The sequence below is a fragment of the Myotis daubentonii genome, chromosome 3 (assembly GCF_963259705.1).
Source record: "Myotis daubentonii chromosome 3, mMyoDau2.1, whole genome shotgun sequence".
In the NCBI taxonomy this organism is placed as follows: domain Eukaryota; kingdom Metazoa; phylum Chordata; class Mammalia; order Chiroptera; family Vespertilionidae; genus Myotis; species Myotis daubentonii.
In genome coordinates, this window is record NC_081842.1 from 155,090,901 (window position 1) to 155,111,565 (window position 20,665).

At 42.1% G+C, this 20,665-nt stretch overlaps 1 protein-coding gene across 1 annotated transcript in view; it reads right to left on the reverse strand.

Moving 5' to 3' along the window:
* Positions 1–16,388, reverse strand: part of CLCA1 (chloride channel accessory 1) — a 34,211-nt gene extending 17,823 nt beyond the window's left edge. The window contains exons 1-5 of the mRNA XM_059688969.1: positions 16,149–16,388; positions 10,233–10,373; positions 9,917–10,061; positions 7,496–7,601; positions 2,106–2,283 (exon numbers count right to left, since the gene is read on the reverse strand). Of these exons, the coding sequence (XP_059544952.1) occupies positions 2,106–2,283; positions 7,496–7,601; positions 9,917–10,061; positions 10,233–10,373; positions 16,149–16,310 (732 nt within the window). The 5' untranslated portion in view covers positions 16,311–16,388. The remainder of the gene's footprint in view (positions 1–2,105; positions 2,284–7,495; positions 7,602–9,916; positions 10,062–10,232; positions 10,374–16,148) is intronic.
* Between the last annotated feature and the right edge of the window lie 4,277 nt (positions 16,389–20,665).

Consider the following 20,665-nt stretch of genomic DNA (forward strand, 5'->3'; position numbering starts at 1 on the left):
GGTCCACTCCATAGCTGCCAGAGGCATCTTCCTTCTTACTCCTGTATTTAAGACCCTTTGGTGGCTCGTAATTGTGAAGTAGTCTGTACTATGTCACATAGCAAACAGCAATCTCTATAAAATGCATTTTTCCTTCACTCTCCACTTCACTCTGGCTGTGCAGTCCAAGTCTTTGATTTCCCCCCACTGTAGCCTTGTCAGGCTGTTGTATATCTTGACTTGGCTCATGATCCCCATTTGTAAAGGATGCCTCTTCTTCTGTCCTCTGCATTGTGAACCTCACCTTCATGTTTCAGCCAAAAGTTCATTTTCAAAATAGTTTCTCATTTTCTACCTTTCCACCAAAGAAAAGCGAAATTTTCACTCAACCCTGTGGCTTCACAGAGCCCTACAGAAACTTTAGTAAGGCCCCTTCAACATTGTAATGCATTTACTGAGCTGTAAATCCACCTATGTCAGAAACCTGTCTTATTAAATTTTGCTTCCTCAAAACCTAGTCCAGTATGTGACACGTAATAAAATCTCAATATAAAAAAAACTGCACATCAGCTTTTTAATCTACAAAATGGTAGTAGTTACTATGCAAGAATTACATAAGAACATATGCAATAGGGTCAATACTAACGCAGCCAATAAATGATAGTGTTTTTTCCTTTTATTAAGCATTTACATTGCTAGCATTTGGGGGATTAAAAAAGGAAGCATAGTATACCTAAAGTAGGTATAATTTAGGTCCTCCTTCTCAGTGATTTTATAGTATTATCATTCAATTAAAAATCTTAAATACCTGTGATTCTATAATTTAGAATGCAATCATTAGCTGTAAAACAATTTTCTCTTTGCATTTTTCAGATCATTTTGGTAGTGTTTCCATGTTATCATTCTATTTACTTTTGAGTAAGGGAATCTGAAAAACTTCTGCATAAAACCCCAGGCAGAGGTTCCCAAACTTCACTGTGCATCAACTTCAACTCTAGATTGGTAATTTAGAACATCTATTTTGGAAAACTGAGCAAGTCTGGAGGTGGACTGTGAAACCAGAGTGAAGGATGGGCCTAGGAACCATGGTGTATCATGTTGTTATTGACAAGTTACTTCACCCTCTATTCCAGTGGTTCTCAACCTTCTGGCCCTTTAAATACAGTTCCTTATGTGGTGACCCAACCATAAATTATTTTCGTTGCTACTTCATAACTGTAATGTTGCTACTGTTATGAATTGTAATGTAAATATCTGATATGCAGGATGGTCTTAGGCTACCCCTGTGCAAGGGTCTTCAACGGCCGAAGGGGTCTCAACCCACAGGTTTGAGAACCGCTGCTCTATTCCAAGAGGAAAACATCACTTTATGTAAGAGCCTGGAAGATAAGAGGGACTCCTCACTAAAGTCAGTTAACTGAAGCACTTAATCTTAGTTTGTGCAAATTCATTGATGTATATATTTAGCATTAATAAGGATAATTTTTTCAAGTTTATCTTATGGCCAACTTGTCATTAAAAAACCATTAAGAAATATTTGTAAGCTATTAAAACTATGTACAAACTCCGTAAGGGCACCGACACTCTTAAAAAGAGAAAATTTCAGGAGCATTTGAGATCTTGCTCCCTTGCATATGTTGTCAGCGTGGCTCAGATAAACTTATAAAAAACAACAACAACAACAAAAAAACACAACACACACAAAAAAACAAAGGAGAGAGAAAATTTTACTTAACAACTAAAAGTAAATAGACAGGCTGAAAAGAGATCTCTGAAAATTAAATTAAAGGCTACTGGTCTTGTCCTTATTAACTAATTAAAAGAATCCCCCTGGGTAAATTTCTTATTTAATGAAAAAACTTAGTGTTTGTCTGCCTTTAAGGATACTTGAAGTCATTCTAAACACTGAAACTAAAAGCTAGTGGGAAGGAGAGGATGGAGAAGCAAGAATAAACCTGAAGAAGAGGAAGGGGGAGACAGGACTTTACCCTGACTGTGCATTCTTGGCTGGCCCCACAGAGAATCAGCTGCTCAGTGATGCCTTCCTAAAATTTGATCCTCTCCTGCAGCATCTGGGATAAAAACCTCATTGATTCATAGTGTTGAGAGAAAAAAAAGATACTTACAGAATTAACACTTGGTGAAAACATTATGGAAGCCTTCTCCGTCTGCTCACGATCAGGTAGGAACTCACATCCTTTTTCAAACAGCCCTGTTACCTTATCAACTTTGCAGGATTTGGTCACACAGCTGCCTCCTTGACACTTCTTTACTACATTTTTACCAGTAATATCTGCCGAACACCTGAAAATATATTAAGGTTGGATACTCAAGTGACATAATTATTTCAAAGGGCTTGACTCTGTGGTCGAGTTCTACCGATGACCTTGTCCACGATGTCCTCTCACAATTCAAGAGACAGATACATCCTTAAACAGAAAAATTATTTCTGTTTGCCAGAATGTATCTGAAGAGTCCCCAAATGGTATCAGAAATTGTTTCTCTGCAGCAGAAAAGCGAAGTCCGGTTTATGGTTGCTGTTAGGATAAACAAGGGTTGCAGACCTGAGGCACCGCCTAATGTAGTCCCCTCCTTCCTGGAAAATCTGGCCTCTGTTTCCCTCAAAAGGCTTGGGTTTTGTGTTTCTCATTAGTTTATGTCATACAGTTTTTTACATAGCTCTTATATGTTACTAAGTATTTTAGATTTTCCTTTATATTATATGCTGTGAGTCTTATTGCTATCATAAGTGGAATGCTTTTCTCTAACATCTTATTATTTGAGTATATAAACAATATATGAACACTATAGAAAATTTGGAAAATTACAAAAAAGTATAAAGAAGAAAAGAAAAACATCATGTTCCACAATCAGAAATAAGCTACTGTCAACAGGTTGAAGCATTTCCTCTCTCTGTATCAGCATAACATGGCGCATAGAGTTTTGCTTCAGGCTTTTGAAAAACGTAGTATGTTAGTATAATTAAAAATTTAATACCTAATTATAATTTATAACATTCTTTCAAACTGTGATCTTAATAATTGCATGTTCTCGTAGTATAAAATAAATTTAGCTTAATATATTTCATTTGATTTCCCCCAACTTGTCAGGACTAAAAATAAAACTTCAATGAATAAATAAAATTTCACATAAAATTTTGACTCTATTTCCAAGTTTGCAATGTGATTGGTTCTCAGACTAAATCATCAGATCAAAAGTGTGAATATTTTATAGATTGCTGATACAGCTTATTCTACCATTTTTCTTATAATCGGCTTTAAGCATGACATTACTGGATGAAGAAAAAGGAAATATTTTGGAGATTTGATATGTGTCACCAAATTGTTTTCCATACTTGTGCTAACTTATGTCTCTAACAACCATTTGTAGGAGATCTCACCCACTAACAGTTACTTACTAGGTAATAAACGAGTCTCATCTTTGTCAAATTTGTACCACTGTGATCGCTAGTAAGTCTGAACATTTTTATATGTTTATTCACCATTTTTATTTCTTCTTCTGTGGATTATTTATTCTCCTCCTGTATCTATTTCTATATTGTGATGTTATTGGTTTCCTACTGGTTTTCAAAGGTTCTTCATGTGTTACAATACTAAGCTTTTAAAAGGTGTTTTTTATTAATTTTTACAAATAATGTTTTTTATTTTTTACCTTTTTATTTAGTTTATGTTTGATTTATATGCAACAAAATTTTTAATGACTATATAGCCAAATTTATTATTCTTTTAGTTATATCTTTGTACAATTCTCAAATGCATAGAAAGACCTTCACCACATAGGAGTATGGTTTTTATTAATATTCCTTTAGTTGTCATTGTGACTATGATAGCTATATTTAATGGGTCTATTCAATTGGAAGAAGATCTGTTAATATTTTCCCCACACAGCTCAAATTGTCCTGATATCTTAAGAAATTCTGTTTTTTTCTCATACATTTATAATTCTAGCTGTATTAAATAGTAAATTTTTGTATATGTGTCTGTCAATTCACATTGCTTTAGTTAATATAGTTTTATTATATACTAGGGGCCCGGTGCATGAAATTCGTGCACTGGGTGTGTGTGGGGAGGGGAGTGTCCCTCAGCCCAGCCTGCCCCCTCTCACATACTGGGAACCCTCAGGCGTTGACCCCCATCACCCTCCAATCGCAGGATCGGCCCCTTGCCCAGGCCTGATGCCTCGGCCAGAGGCGTAGACCCCCATCACCCTCCGATCGCCTGATCGGCCCCTTGCCCAGGCCTGACGCCTCCACCAGAGGTGTCAGGCTTGGACAGGGGACCCCCATCTCCCCCTGATCACTGGCTCTGGCCCCCACCCAGGCCTGAGGCCTCTGGCCCAGGAATCATGCCTGGGCAGGGGACCCCCATCTCCCTCTGATCGCTTGCTCCACCCCCCGCCCAAGCCTGACGCCTCTGACCCAGGCTTCAGGCCTGGGCAAGGGGACCATCATATCCCCCCAATCCCCGGCTCCGCCCCCCACCCAGGCCTGATGCCTCGGCCAGAGGAGTTGACCCTCATCACCCTCCGATCACCAATCACCGGATCGGCCCCTTGACCAGGCCAGAGGCCTCCGGCAGAGGTGTCAGGCCTGGGCAGGGGACCCCCAGCTCCCCGCGGTTGCAGGCTCCGCCCCTGCCCAGGCCTAACTCCTCTGGCTGAGGCGTCCGGCTCGGGCAGCGGGGACCCGCAGCTGCAGCGGCCCCGCGATCGTGGGCTCCGCTTTAGGCCCAGGCAAGGGACCCCTAGCTTCCGGGACTGCCAGCTTCGACCATGCCCAGCTCCCATCGCTGGCTCCACTCCTACTTCCTGCTATCACTGGCCAGGGCGGAAAAGGCGCCTGATTCTCCGATCATGGCTGGGGGGCAGGGCAAAGGCGGCCCCAGGGCCGCCTTTGCCCTGCCCCCCAGCTCTTAGCTCCCCCCTGGGTTTCCGATCACTGTCAGTGGCAGGGGGCTTCTTCCTGCTTTCCCTTTTGCCTCCCTGCATTGTGCCTACATATGCAAATTAACTGCCATCTTGTTGGCAGTTAACTGCCAATCTTAGTTGGCAGTTAACTGCCAATCATAGTTGGCAGTTAATTTGCATATAGCCCTGATTAGCCAATGAAAAAGGTATCGTCGTACGCCAATTACCATTTTTCTCTTTTATTAGATAGGATATCTAAAATTCAGCAAGTAAAAATTCCCTTTATTACTACTTTAAAAAAAATGTTCTTAGGTACTATCTATTGAGTGAATTCTGATATTTTTAAAAAATAAGGTAAAAATGGATGTGCTTTTGACTAGTTTTATAAAACCTGTATATTAATTTGGGTTGAATTTAAGTCATTCATGAATGGAAAAATCTCTCAGTCTTTCTTGATTTTCTTTTAAAGCCTTTAGAAGGATTTTATAGTTTTCTTAAAATATGACATCTACCTTTTTTAGAGTTTTACACTTCATTATACCTTTAATTTCTATCTTCAATGGAGTATTCTGTCCATAATATTTTTGAACTGGTTATTGTTAATATTTGGGAAGACATTTTGAATTTTCATTTTGTATCTGGTCACCTTGTTGACTCCCCCTGTCTTTAATTTCTATTTATTCCCCAGAGTTTTCTAAATGGACCATATATCATCTGCATAAAAGCAGTTTTCTCTCTTTCTCATAGTTTTCCCCCACCCTCCCATTTTTTAACCTCCCCGGTTTCATGTGCTATTGCATTGGGTACAACTTTCTAAAAAAGGTTCAATAACTGCGCTAATAGTGGCCATCCTATGTTATCCCTGGTAATGTTTCTAGTATTTTCCTATTAAATATGATGTAGGCTGTTGGCTTTCAATTAATGTTTTGTATCATATTAAGGAAATAGCCTTCTATTGTGGGCAGTATTGTCATTTTGTGATTGCTTCTAGGCCTTAAAATAATTTTTTAAATTTAGAAGATAATAATCAATAAATTATTAATATGTTACAATAAAATTTCTTTTTCAGGGGACATGGTAATTAGCCAGATTTGCTAATGTTATCTGTGGAAGGAAGAACATGCTACATATGTAGATATTTCTAGAATATCTCTAGAAAGGAATATGTATTATTCAGCTTTTCTCTTGAAGGAATATACAGTGTCTAATTGAATAGAAACTTAGAAAAGAGAAGTGGGAAAGGTACAGATGTAGAATGACATCCATTGGCTGGGATTTGCGAGGTTAATCCAACAAATGATCACATCAGGGAAGTGGCCCTGGGTTGTAGTTTATACAGTGCAGAGGGAACAGCTAAAGGACTCTGGTACACTATGTGTGGCTCTACGTGGCACTTAGTCTATTTATGCCTGAAGTGACATAACAATGAGGGGGAATATAATGGGAGTGGACCAAGTTGACAGAGTCTGAATGTAATAAAGAAAGGGAAGAGTGGAGAGCAGTAATGTCCCTCTGGGAGAATGGGAGGCCAAGGCTGAGCTCTGCTTGGAAGCAAGTAGCAAATAAAGAGTAACCAAACCAAAGCTGAGCACATCTCCTTATGGGGTCATCAGGCAAGAGAACTGGAAGCAAAAGTGGAGAGGGGTGGTGCAGCAATTTCCCGTCTTAAAAAAGCAGTTGTTATTTTCTGACCCAGGCATAAGTGTTCAAGGTTTTCAAGTTCCTCCTGAGAACCTATTGGAAAAATCGTTTATCTGTCTTCTTGACTCAAAATACTATATTAATTACTTACCTAATATCACAGCATTTTGGGATTTCTGGAAGACTTCTTATGTGGGCTTGGTGTGTTTGTTAGTCCTTTGATTCTGTCAGATATAACTTACCGTTCTTTTATTTAAAATATTTTTAGAAAATTGTATCTGATCTGCAGAATTCTTTTTCATGTCTTCTGTTGGGTTTTAGTATCTGAAATGTGCTAGCTCTTTTAAATAAATTGTGAAGTTCCCTATCTTTTATGTTTGTACTAAAACAGTTCACTGAAACTGTTGGTTGCAAGAATTCACCCATACAATCATGGAAGCCAAGGGTACTTTCCAAGTGTTCAGTTTGCTTTCCATTGGCATCGAAATAGTTAATTAAACTGGGAGAAGTTTTCTGCTTTCTTTCAATATTTTGACTGTCTTTCAGGTAATTTCCACAGTCTCTCCCAGGCCCGTTCATACTGACAAAGTCCACACAGATATCATTCTGCTTTCAAGGCATTGAATAGCTCCATTAGCTTTGTTTATTTTACTGACTCAGATACAGGAAGATGGAGTCACTGAACATAGCACCTGTGGATTTCTTATAATTGTATATGCACACTCACAAAGGCAAATGGTTTGTAACTGAAGAATAAAGAACTCAACTAATTGAAGTGCTTGTAAGCTAAGCAAAAGTGGTAGTTTTGTGGAACTCTTCAACAGGAGGCACTAACAAAGAATGAGAGACAGAAAACAAGGCAAAAAAATGGGACATTTTTAAAGTAATCAAGAAAAAATGGGTTGTGATTTTAAATAGTTTGGGAAAAGTCAAGTCAATATATCCATACCTTATTGCTTTGTTTCTTCCATTAGATAAGTAGAATTTCTGGTCTTTATTATATTCATTAAATACTCCCCATCGTAGATGTGCCCATTCATGGACAAACACCCTTCCTGTGAGAAAATGTTTTAAATACCCGGTTACAGTAAGAATGGCAAAATTACTTTCTAATGCTGGGAGAAAGTAATTCTCCAGACTTTTATTATGCTTTGCTATGTTAATTTTTTTTTAAGTTTTGACTTCCTTAGAAAGAAAACTCTAATATGACAACTCCACATTTCTGAAAAATATAACTACTTATTTTAGCTCACAAAATGCATATGAAGCACATAGGAAGTGCCAGAGAGTTTTTAATTCAAAGATAAAACAACTGCTCTGTCCTTTGCATAGCATACAGCCCAGTGGATGACATGCCAATCAGACAACTAAAATCCTTACTGGGGCAAGTGCAGTGATGGAGGGCAGCACATGCTACTGTGAGGTCTGGAGCTTTGGTAGGGCCGCCAGGCAGCACCCCCAGTGGCTCAAACCCCAAGGTCTGCCTACCTCACCTCTTCTCTATTCCCATCTTTCCAATCTTATTGCCACTTACTCCTGAGTTACTGCCGTAGCCACCCAGCTGCTCTCCATGTCTCCAGTCTTCAGTGGCTACCTTATGGTGTTCAGGGTTAAGTTCGCTCCTTAATATGAGGTCCCTGATGACCCCAGCTCTGCTCTTCTCTGCACCCATATTTCTTGCTGTTCACCTACTTCCAGAACTCTATAATCACAATGAATTCCTGCACTGCTTTTACTTTCCAGAGCCACTGGAGGCCCCTTCTCATCTCTGGTCCTTTTCATGTATTCTTTCTTTGCGTGGGATACGGTCCCTAGTTCTGTCTGGATAGTTGCTTCTCTTCTTTCAAAATCAAGTTTATATCCACCTAGAAGCCTTCTCTGACATCCCCAGACTAGGCCCAGCATCCCTCCTTTACTCTGTCATTATATTCCATATGGCACCTCCATTCTATTATAGTTGCTGCTTTCTGGCCCTTCTCCCACACTAAACGCTTATCTCCATGAGGACAGGCTCCATGACTTCTTCATTGTCATGCCTGGGTGCATAGTGTCCAGAGCTTAATAGGTACTCAGTGAGTATTTGTTACATTTAGAGGAATTAGTGACTTATGTACAGCTCAGTTTTCCTGGAATGTAAATTCCCAGATAGGCTGCATTTGGAGGGTTAGGTGAGGGGGTACACCTGAGGAAATGCTAGTATCTCACGCTGAGGATTTGGACCCTATTCTGTAGGTGCTGGGAGCAGAGGATGGCCTCTTAGAGGTAAGGGAAGATGGGAGAGAACATAAGTGGAGTCACAGTACAGAAAGGAGAGATTATGAAGGATTGCCATTCTATATGGTGACTCAGAGGGCTGTAGTGGACCCAGAAGTGAGATGGGGCAATTAGTATATCAATTCAGCACCTATTGATTGAGCCATACATTGGGAATTTTCTGGTTCTGTTATGGAGATGAAATAGAGTGCTGTCGAAGCACAAGAGGTATGTTTGACACATCTTCCTGATAAGTCTGTAGTGCTCTAGTGAATGTGGGGTGGGGCATGGAAGTACCAGGGCCCTTTTGTTTGAGTGAAGAAAATCAAGCTGGTTCTAATACTTTCAAGATAATAAAGATACCTGGTAGTAATTATTAAGTAACCTAATTAACTAATACTAATCAGATTTGATTATACCTGGAGCGTACATATTTTATATATACTTCCTTATTGTTTGTTTTAATATTTTCTTCTAAAGATTGTTCTATATAGCTCATGGGCATGATAAAGAGTTTATTTTGTGAAGGAAAATTGGATGTTTTTCTTTAGTTACAGGTTTTTTTTGCAAGCTGAACTGCAAGGATATTCTCTGTGCTCCTTAAAGTGTGGTCCATAGTCCAGCAGTATCAGCATCACCTGGGAGCTTGTTAAAAATGCAAATTGCTGAGTCCCACCCCACACCTACTGAATCAGAATCTGATTAACAACCTCCTTTTCAATTTGCTTGAGCAGAAGTCTGAGAGCACTGTGAGTCTCCGCCATCTGGTGGCTACTATGTGAATTACAGGCAGGAGGTTTAATTTGTTCAGCAGTCTCCTTATCAGATCCATAGAAACCTAATAACATTTCAATAAACGATTACAGCTATTTTCTGATAGTAATAACTTTTTAAAATTAAAAACACTATAGTTACACATTTATGCAGAATATGAAAAATTAAATTTCTAACCAAGAAACACACTATTCTGAACCCCTGCTTTAAGTGAAAATGCATGCTGCAACGTTATTTGGCTTATATGTGCTTACTCGGAAAGATAATGCTATTTTGATCTACTTTGAATATAAAATTATTAAGTTATGAGGAACACAGTGGAATGTTTCTTCTCTACCCATACCTTGTGGTCCATATTGAGACTTTTTTCCTGTTATGAAGTCAGGAGTGAAATGAATCCTTTCACCCTTTTCTCCACAATTTCCCATCTGCTCAGTATAGGGATCATCGTTTCCTGGAGGATTAGGTTCGGCAACTAGAACATCAGCCTGAAATTTAAGAAAATGTTTCCATCATTACAAAATTTTAGCAAATGAATTGACCTTATTCACACTGGAGTATTGTGAACAAATTTCATTTGGTTCTAGAATATTATGATGAAAAAAAAATCTAAATCACCGAAGGAAATTGAATTTGAAAGAAGAACTTGATAATCTCACATTTTTGTAGGTCTCCAGTTTTGGTCTCATATACTCAGGTTTTGTCTTCCATTTCTCAGGAATCAAAATGGCAACATTTTTGAAATAGAATCTTTTTCCTGTAGCTTCAAACAGATATGGAGATGCCTGAGTCACCATGTCCTGGGGGGAAAAAGAAAACATATCTTGCAAGCACAATTAGGACTGTAGACTAAATGATCAATCATTCAAATTTACATTTGTATTTCACATTAGAAAAACTAGTTAGTAAAGACCAGTTATTTATAAGACTGGAAGGGGAGATGTAGAAATACCTTTTATTGATAACTAGAGGCCAGTGCACAAAATTTGTGCACTTGAGGGGGGGTCCCTCAGCCCAGCCTGCACCCTCTCACAGTCCTGGAGCCCTCAGGGGATGTCCATGGGGAGCCTGCCTAAGCCAGCAGTAGGACATCCTTAGCACTGTCACTGTCATGAAGGCGGGAGAGGCTCCCGCCACTGCCAGTGTGCTCACCAGCCGTAAGCCCGGCTTCTGGTTGAGTGGCACTCCCCCTGTGGGAGCCTACTGACCACCAGGGGACAGATCCTGTGTTGAGTGTCTGCCCTCAGATGGTCAGTGCGCATCATAGCGACCAGTTGATCTGCCATTCGGTCGATTTGTATATTAGCCTTTTATTATCTACTAGAGGCCCAGTGCATGAAATTCATGTACTGGTGAGTGTGTGTTGGGGGGTGTCCCTCAGCCCAGCCTGTGCCCTCTTGCAGTCCAGGAGCCCTCAGGGGATGTCTGACTGATGGCTTAGGCCCATGGAAGCGGGCCTAAGCTGGCAGTTGGACATCCTTAGTGCTGTCACGGAGGCAGGAGAGGCTCCCACCACTGCTGCCGTGCTTGCCAGCCGTGAGCCCAGCTTCTGGCTGAGTGGCACTCCCCCTGTGGAAGCACACTGACCACCAGGGGGAAGCTCCTGTGTTGAGCGTCTGCCCTGGTGGTCAGTGTGCATCAAAGCGACCAGTCATTCTGCCATCAGGCCAAAACTGGTTCTCTGACATCCCCCAAGGGGTCCCAGATTGCAAGAAGGCACAGGCCAGGTTGAGGGACCCCACCAGTGCACAATTGGGGCCAGGGAGGGACATAAGAGGTTGGCCAGCCAGGGAGGGGCAATGGGAGGGCTACGAGAAGGCTCCAAGACATGTCTGGCCTGTCTTGCTCAGTCCCGATTGGCTGGACCCCAGCAGTAAGCTAACCTACTGGTCCGAGCGTCTGTCCCCTGGAGGATTAGGAAACCTCCAGGGAGGTTCATAGCAACTGGCCAACCAGCCAACTGTCTGCCCCCTGATGGTCAGTGCATGTCATAGCGAGCAGTTGAGCAGCCTTAGTGTATCATTAGCATATTACACTTTAATTGGTTGCACGGCCAACTGGATGACTGGACACTTAGCATATTAGGCTTTTATTATATAGGATACCAGGGGTCCAGTACACAAATTCGTGCACCTTGAAAGGAACTGTGGGCCACAAGGCTGCAGTGGGCACAGGGGCAGGTCTCAGCCCACCCTCCACACTCCCACCCAGGCCCTCCCACCATAGCCCATGGTCCCCTATCTGCCAGCAGCCCCGCCCCTGCTGCCACCACTCCCATGCATTGTTGGGTGCCAGCCCCACTTGCACCGCTAATGGTGCCAAGCAATCGGGACTGGTGCTGTCAGTAGGTGCAAGCAGTGGCTCTGGTGCCAGCAGTGGGTGCGAGCAGGGCTGTTGCCAGCAGAGGGTGTGAGAGACAGCTGCCAGCCCTGATTGCCCCTCAGGAGCAGAGGGAGATGTAGAAGCCCTGAGGGACAATAGGGGCCAACAGCTGCTGCTCACACCCAGTGCTGAGTGATTGGAGCCAGCACCGGGCGCCAGCAGCAGGTGAGAGCAGTGGCTCCTGTGCTGGCAGCTGATGCAAGCGCCAGGCAGGACCACAGTGTGTGGGAGCAAAGAATTTTCAGTAACCATCAGATGCTTGCTCAATGACAGCAACCGGTGCCCTGCCTTGGCCTGGCGCCCCCGCTCACCTGCTCCACCATCTCGCCGTGGCTGACAGCTGCCATGTTCCACGCTCTGCCGCCTGCTGCCGACGCCCGCCATGTTCCATGCACACCCCCTGGAGGTCAGCGCATGTCATAGAGACCGGTTGTTCAGTTGTTTTGCCACTCGGTCTATTTGCATATTAGCCTTTTATTATATAGGATATATAAAACCCTAATATGCAAATAGACCGAACCTTGAAACAACCGAACAACTGAAAACCCGGTCATTATGACATGCACTGACCACCAGGGGGTGCACGCAGAACAAGGCGGGTGTCAGCCTTGGCGGGATCGGGAGCCGCTGCTCGCACCCACTCATGGTGCCGAGCAATTGGGGCCGGCGTCGGGCACCAGCAGCGGGGGCAAGCGGCGGGTGATGGCCCCGATCACCCCTCAGGGCTTCTCCACCTCCCCCTGCTCCTGAGGGGCGATCAGGGCCAGCAGCCGCCTCTTGCCCCCGCTGCCAGCAATGGCCCCGCTCGCACCCACTGCCGGCACCTGGCACCGGTCCGGATCCCTCAGCGCCGTCAGCAGGTACGAGCAACAGCTGCTGGCCCCAATCACCCCTGAGGGCTTCTCCACTTCCCCCTGCTCCTGAGGGATGATCGAGGAAGCAGCCACTGCTCACACCCACTGCTGGTGCCAGCCCCAATCGCTCCGTTCCATCAGCGGGTACAAGCAGGGCCGGTGCTGTCAGCATGTGGGAGCGATGGCAGTGGGAGTGGCGCTGCCAGCAGACAGGGGACCGGGGTCTGTGCCAGGAGGGGCCAGGCAGGGGCCAGACCCGCCCGCCTCTGTGCCCACCGCAGCCTCACAGCTCACAGTTCCTTTCAAGGTGCACGAATTCATGCACTGGGCCCCTAGTATAGGATAATAGCTAACCTTTTTTGAGCACTTATCACATGCTCTGTGTCAGAGTGTGATGATTGACAATGCAGACTTCAGAGGCTGACACTAATCCTGGCTCCAGCACTTATTGTGCGTCATCTGGCAATTTCCTTGAGCCCTCCTGAGCCTCAGTTATCTATCCCATTTATAAAATGGAAAATATTATGGTGATTAGCTCATAAGAAATTGTGGGGATCAAGTAAAGTCAAGAAACTCCTGGGAACCATGTTTACTTAGCACAAATGTTTGTGAAATGTTAGCTGTGAGTGTCATCTCATTTGATCCTTTGAGGATCAATAAACCTTTAAGGGAGAAGCTGAGAATTAGAGTGTGTAAGTATCAAGGTCTCACACCAACTTATAGTGGAGAGAAACTCAAATTAAAATGAATATGACTTCACCTGCTGGATCCTGCAGTAATTTTAGGACTAGCTAAATGTTATGGTAGTATTTATTTTTAGTGTAGTACTGTCAGATTTAAGGAAGTGTCACAATTATATAATTTATTTTCAAATTACACCCAACTTTATTTCTCTAAAATGAAGGAGCTGTAGAGTTTAATTATAAATGCCCCTGAGATGCATTATGAAGACAGTAGAGAGGGTATTATAGGAGATTTATTATTGGAAAAGGCATAGGGTCTCTTAGGACTGAAAATCACTGCCCTCAAAAGTGAGTGTGGACAGAGGAAAGGGGAGGGCTGAAGACTGAGCCCTGGCAGCCACAGGCATTTAGCATTTAGTGATAGGAAGAGGAGGAGTCAGCCAAGGAGACTCAGAAGGAAATCAGCAGGCACGGGGTAAAGGTGTTTCAGGGAGAAGAGAATGATTATTGGTGTCAAAGGATGCTGAGCAATTAAGAGAGGAAAAATGAACAAAAACTCATAGACAGACAGTATGGTAGTTACCAGAGAGAAAGGAGGGGGGGGGGGACTGCATATATGGTGACAGAAGAAGATTTAACTTTGGACGGTGAGCACACAATACAATATACAGATCATGCACCATAGAAATATACACTTGAAACATATATAAGCTTAAAACCAAAGTCAACCCAATGAATTTAATAATAATAAAAAAGAAAGGTGAGGATAAGAAGTATTTGGCAGCGTGGATGAGCCATTTTAGTGGAATGGAGATGATAGCTCCAAATGAGTAAATTCAAGACAATGGGAGGTGAAATGGAGGCAGTGAATATCGACAACAGCGCAAGCAGGTTTGTTTTTGGATTTTTTTTTTTTTTTTTTTTGTAAATTAAAGGAGAATGGAGACACGATGCAATAGCTGGAGGAGCACTTCAGGACAAGGGAATTTTGGTTTTGTTGTTGTTGTTTTTTAATGGGAACTATTATAACATATGCATGTGATAATGGCTGGGCGGGGGGGGGGGGGGGGGAACACTGGTAAAGCCAGAGAAAAAAGGGACCATTGCAGGAGGAAAGTCCTTCCCAGAGCAGACCAGAGTGCTTAGACGCCAATATTATAATGTAGAGTTTGGGTGTGTGTGTGTGTGTGTGTGTGTGTGTGTGTACAAGCAGTTTCACTTATACATGAGGTGGGCCTGAGGCACAGAACCAGTCCCCCTTCACAGGGGGAAGCAGCATTGCCATTCTGGGTAAGGAATTTATGTTCTTCTGGCACATTCCTGACTGTCTAGCCAGAGACAGAAACTTGTTGGCTATATTTTTTCTCCCACACTTTCCTTGTCTGTTGCTCCAAGGGGCACGTTCATGTTTGCTGATGCCATTTCTAAGGTTAGATGCAATCAAAAACTTACCCAAGCTATCTGATTGTTGAGAGATTTCAAAAGGTAAAGCTTTCCCTTTCATCACTAGCAGTAGTATCTGATAGGTTAAACAGATAAGATCTCCCTCCTTCCTCAACTACTGCGGTTCTCCAGCCCCAAACTCCTCCAGATGGTAGAGCTGGTTCTCTCTCCAAACTCCATCTTTCTGGGTTTGTTTCTGCTCAGAGCAAGGAACACTTGAGGGCAACCGATGGAACTCTTGTGATATTAACTTTTGGGCTCACACTCAGGAACTTTGGCTTGGTTAAAAAATTGAACCCTTTCCATCTAAAAGAATTATGGTTATTCCTACCATTAATTGAGCTCTTACTACATGCCAGACGCTATGCATGCATTTTTAAAGTTCTTTACCATATTTCAAGATAATTTTAGACTTATAAAACATGCAAAATTGTACAAAGTTCCCACATACCCTTCGCCTAGCTTATTGCCCCATTTTACACACCAGTACTTTTCCTTATTACACACTACTGCCTCTGGGTGTGCTACAGCCAGATCCCCGGGTGGTTATTTATAAAGCATTTCCCTCTTATTCTTAGTTGTTTGCTGTTGTACATGACCTCTTCACCTTATAACAGTTAGACACTCTGCCCTAGACAGGAAGTGTCTTCCTCCCTAGTTCTTCCTTCCGCCAGAGAAGAAGTAATAAGTAAGGCAAGGCCGCTCAGCAATCTAAGAGGATCCCTTGCATCGGGGCTGGTAAAATGCAGAGTTTCCTCTCATTGAAAGGATCAGGGTTGTTCTTAAAGTAGAGGTTTGTATCCTGGGCTTCTCTATTAAAATCACAGAGAAAAGAGTTGTAATTAGAAGAATACAAGGAGACATCTAACGTGAGCCAGGCAAAGGAATTATTCTCTGGACATCTCAATATCTACCAAATACCGCTGGCTCTGCCTTAGCGGAATCATCCACAATCAATAAATGCGGAAAATCATTTATTAAGCGCCAACAATGTATGAAACTCTTAGCTAAGTGTATTACATTTATTATCTTCTCCCTAAGAAGAATCCTAATGGTTAACTATTCTATTTTCATTTTGCAACCAAAGATACTGAGACTTAGACATAAAAATACTTTGCCAATATCACACAGATGCATTAGAGAACTCATGCTTGCCCTCCACACATTACACTTAAATTGTTTAAAGCCTGGGTAGTTACCGTTTCCACCTTACCTTTATTTCTTGAATGAGTGTTTCATCTTCCGGCACATCGGGGTCAATTGCAATGACAATGCCTTCATAGCCGTTGTTATTCAGCTGAATGAGTGAGTTGCTCAGGGCCCCTTCCAGAAGGTGAAGGACCAAGATGAAAACAGAACTCTTAAATGGCCCCATTACTACACATCTCCTTGTGATTATTCTCTTGGAAAAATTTTGGTTCTAGAGGCATCCTTCTTTACCCCTATTTATATGACTAGAGAGACACACATTTTCCCAAGTTATCAGAGGTGGTTTATCACCAGACTTTAACCCCTGGACCCAAAATTGTTTCACTTTTGCATTTGTCTCCAATATGAGGAACAATGCCTTAGTCTTAAATTTTGTGTACTTTAAATATTTTGTTTGAGAGGATCATTAGCCTTGCCCTCACCTTTGCCAGATGCTGGGAAAGAGGGTGGGAAGACCACATCCGGTTCCCTGGAAGGATTCACAGGTGTCAAGCGGCTTAGCCACTGAAGGATGTTTACTTCTTATAAATGATTGCCCAACCAGGGATACTGGTCCACACAAGGTCACCCTCCCACCTCTGCCTGCCCCGGGGAGGCCTGGCTGTTTTATGCGTTCAATAACTATTCATTAAGTGTGAGTCTTATATCCAGTTATCCCTCAATGTGGTCATTTTTATCCTCATCGTTCTTGACATAACCTTAGCACTTCTTGGTGCTTCCTTAGATAGTCCACTTGTACCAAAAGCATTAGCAAACAACATAGATATTATTGAATATTTCATATTTGTGAGAATAGATAAAAATTTATATATCACTGTGCAAAGCAAACTCAAGTTTTCTCATCAGACCTCTATTGCTCAATAAAATTCAAATTAGCAATATTACATTATTTTACTGAAATTCAAATTAACACCATTATTTTACTGAAATTAAATGTCTCTCAGAACATGAACTATGGGCTGCCAGCTACTACATAGATTCATTGAAGTTTGCCAAACTTCAGATGAAAACTCAAATTAGTTCACCACTTTCCTGTAGTATTCAGACTACTTGAAATAGCCCTTCATCCCATCACTTTATTTGGTCTTCACAGGATGCTAAGCATCAGTTTCGACTTGTCTGTTCCTTTTTGTTAACATTGGCTCATAAAAATTAAATTATTACTTACCACTAATAATTATTGCTTAAGTATATAATACTTAAGCAATCAAAAGTGAAGCATTTAATAGAGTGGATGTACTCAATTTTAAAGTTGTTTGTCCAGATAATCCTAAAATGCTTTTATATAAAAATAATTTATTCAATAAATGTATGCATTTATTATGCATATGATATAAAATTTTTAGATTCTAAAATATCTCAACCCCCCAACCACAGGTATCTTTCCTGGGTTCCCTAAAAAAAATAAGGCAAGCTTATGTGTTAATGATTTGAGAGTCTGTTCCCAGAGCAGTGAGAATGAGGGAAAGGGGAAATGAGTCAGGGAAGGCTGAGAAGCAATGAAAGATAAAGTGTTACTAAGAGACTATTGGGGTACAATGGAGAAACCCAGCAAGTCAACCTACTGGTGCACCTGCCCTGCCATCTGGGATGTCTCCTAACAGGCTATATATACAAAGAAACCATGCCTTGGGACAGTCCATTGGAGGGAGGGAGGGAAAGTGTTTGCCTCCTTCTCATATCCTACAGGTGATCAACCTCCCTGAACTTCCTGGCTGGGCCATCCAGTCTTTCAAATAGCTACTGTACAGAGAAATCCCATGCCCTGTGGTGTACAAGGAGTCAAGGATTCCCAGTGGTGCTTGGTTGGTCTCTGGCAGTGGAACCACTCAGACCTGCAAGGAGTGTGTAGTGATAGAGGTGGAGCAAGTAACCGAGGATCCAGTAGATTAGGCAGTGGTTCTCAACCTATGGGTCGCGAACAATGAAAATACATCCTGCATATCAGATATTTACATTGTGATTCATAACAGTAGCAAAATTACAGTTATGAAGTAGCAACAAAAATAATTTTATGGTTGGGTCACAACATGAGGAACTGTAGTAAAGGGTCTCGGCATTAGGAAGGTTGAGAAACCACTGGATTAGAGGAAGCCAAGGCCAGGGAGGTTCCAGGAGACGAGTCCAATACAACTCATTACTTGAACTGCTCAGATCCACTCATACCCTTCCTTCATGTCCAGCTCCAATATTATAATGTAGAGTTTGGGTTAGTGTGTGTGTGTGTGTGTGTGTGTGTGTGTGTGTGTGTACAAGCAGTTTCACTTATACCCTGAGAGAAAGTACAGGTCCAATCATTCATAGATCCTCCTCCAGGTGGTGGCCAACTGCCATCTCCTGAGAAACCTAGAGCAAGAGTTATTGAAATAAATGGTAGTGCCTAATGCTACAGCATGAATCAAGGCCATTATAGATATTTATTTCCTCCTTCCTTCATCTTCATCACCAATCTCCCTCTTTTAGTCAGCATTTTGGCTGATCTGTGTTGTTTGTTTGCCTGTTGCTGTAACTCAACCCTTCACTTCTGAGGGCTCTAAACTCTTGTTGGGCTGTAGCTCCCGCAGTTGCCTATGACAGGGTCACCTGGTGTGACGGACCCAGTTTAGGTGCTTGGCTTTCCCTGCTGGCTAGGCCTTTGCTGCTTGCTCAATGGAGAGTCCTTGCCGCTGCCACAGTTGCTTCGTCTTGTAACACCACAGGCGTGTCTCTGTTACCCCAGGGAGGGAGCCTCGTTTGGCATGGCCTCCACTGGGCAGGCTGTGATGGCAGCACCATAGTCTCTGGTGCCCAAGTCCAGCTTAGACAGATTCTCAGATTTTTGCTCACATAAAGCATTGCACCATGGCACCTGGAATCTGGCTTTCTTGGAGGCAGTTCAGATGGGCCAGGTGACAGGGAGGAAACTTGAAGAAAAGGCAGTTAACATCCTGAGAGACAAACTTTTACCAAAGATATGCCGGATCTCTCTTATGTTTCCTTCTAGGGAAAACCCCCAAATGGTAATCACTATTCTGACTTCCATTGCCACATAGATTAATTTTATTTGTTTTTGTATTTCATATAAACAGAAATATACAGTATGTCTTCTTGTGTCTGGCTACTTTCACATAAGATTTTCTGCATAAAGTTCAGCTATGTTATTTTAGGTAGCAGTAATATGTTATTTTTTTCATTGTACTTCATCGTAAAAATATGCCACAATTTACTTACCAATTCCTGTTAGTGAACATGTGTATTATTTCCTGTTTGGGCTATTATAAGTAAAACTGCCATAGGTACAAGCATTGATTTTAGTTGGGTATGTACCAAGAGTAGAATTGCTGGGTTACAGGTTGTTTATATGCCTAACTTTAGTTGATCTGCCAAACTCTTTTCAAAGTGATTGAACCAGTTGTTCCACATTTCTACCAGTACCTGGTACTGCCAGTTTTTATTATTTTAGCTACCCTGGTACAAGTGAAATCATATTGTACTGTGGTTTTAATTTACATTTTCCTTTATAACTAACTAGAGGCCCGATGCATGAAATGTGTGCAAGGGGCTCAGCCCCCACCTGCCGCAGCAGCTGCCGGCCTCTGCCCCGGCCCCGCTGCCGTGGCTTCATCCAGAAGGTCGTCCGGAAGGATGTCCAGTCTAATTAGTATATTATGCTTTTATTATTATAGAAGTTACATACCTTTTCATATACTTATTTTCATTTTGATATCCTCTATTGTGAAGTGCCTGTTCAAGTTTTTTTGCCCAACTTTTAATCAGGTTGTCTTTATCTCATTGATTTATTGAGTCCTTTATTGGATAGATGCATTGCAAATATCTTTTTCAAATTTGTGGCTTGTCTTAATGGTACCCTTGAATGAGCAGAGATTCTTAATTTTAATGGAGTCCAATTTAACCTTTTCTTTTATGGATAATGTTTTATGTGGTCATATTTAAGATAGCTTTCCCAAGTTCATAAAGATAATATACAGCCCTGACCAGTTTGGCTCAGTGGATAGAGCGTCGGCCTACGAACTGAAGGGTCCCCGGTTTGATTCCAGTCAAGGGCATGTATCTTGGTTGCAGGCACATCCCCAGTAGGGGGTGTGCAGGAGGCAGCTGATTGATGTTTCTCTCTCATCGATGTTTCTAACTCTCTGTCCCTCTCCCTTCCTCTCTGTAAAAAATCAATAAAATATATATATTTTAAAGATATTATACAATATTCTGTACTAGATGCTTTATTGTTTTATCTTCCACTTTCAGGTCCATGATCTACCTCAAATTATTTTTGTGTATATTATGTAAATTCAGGATTTTTGTCTTGTTTTGTTTTCCTTTATGGACAGCAATAGGCCCAGATCATTTATTGAAAGGACAACACTTTCCTCCACTGAATTGCAGTTGTTCTTTTGTTGTGAATGATGTGACCACAGATGTTCAAGTCTTTCTGGACTCCCTGTTCTGTTCTACGGTCTATGTGTCTGTCCTTATCTCGATGTCATAGTGTCTTAATTCCTGCTGCTTTGTAAGTCTTGATATCTG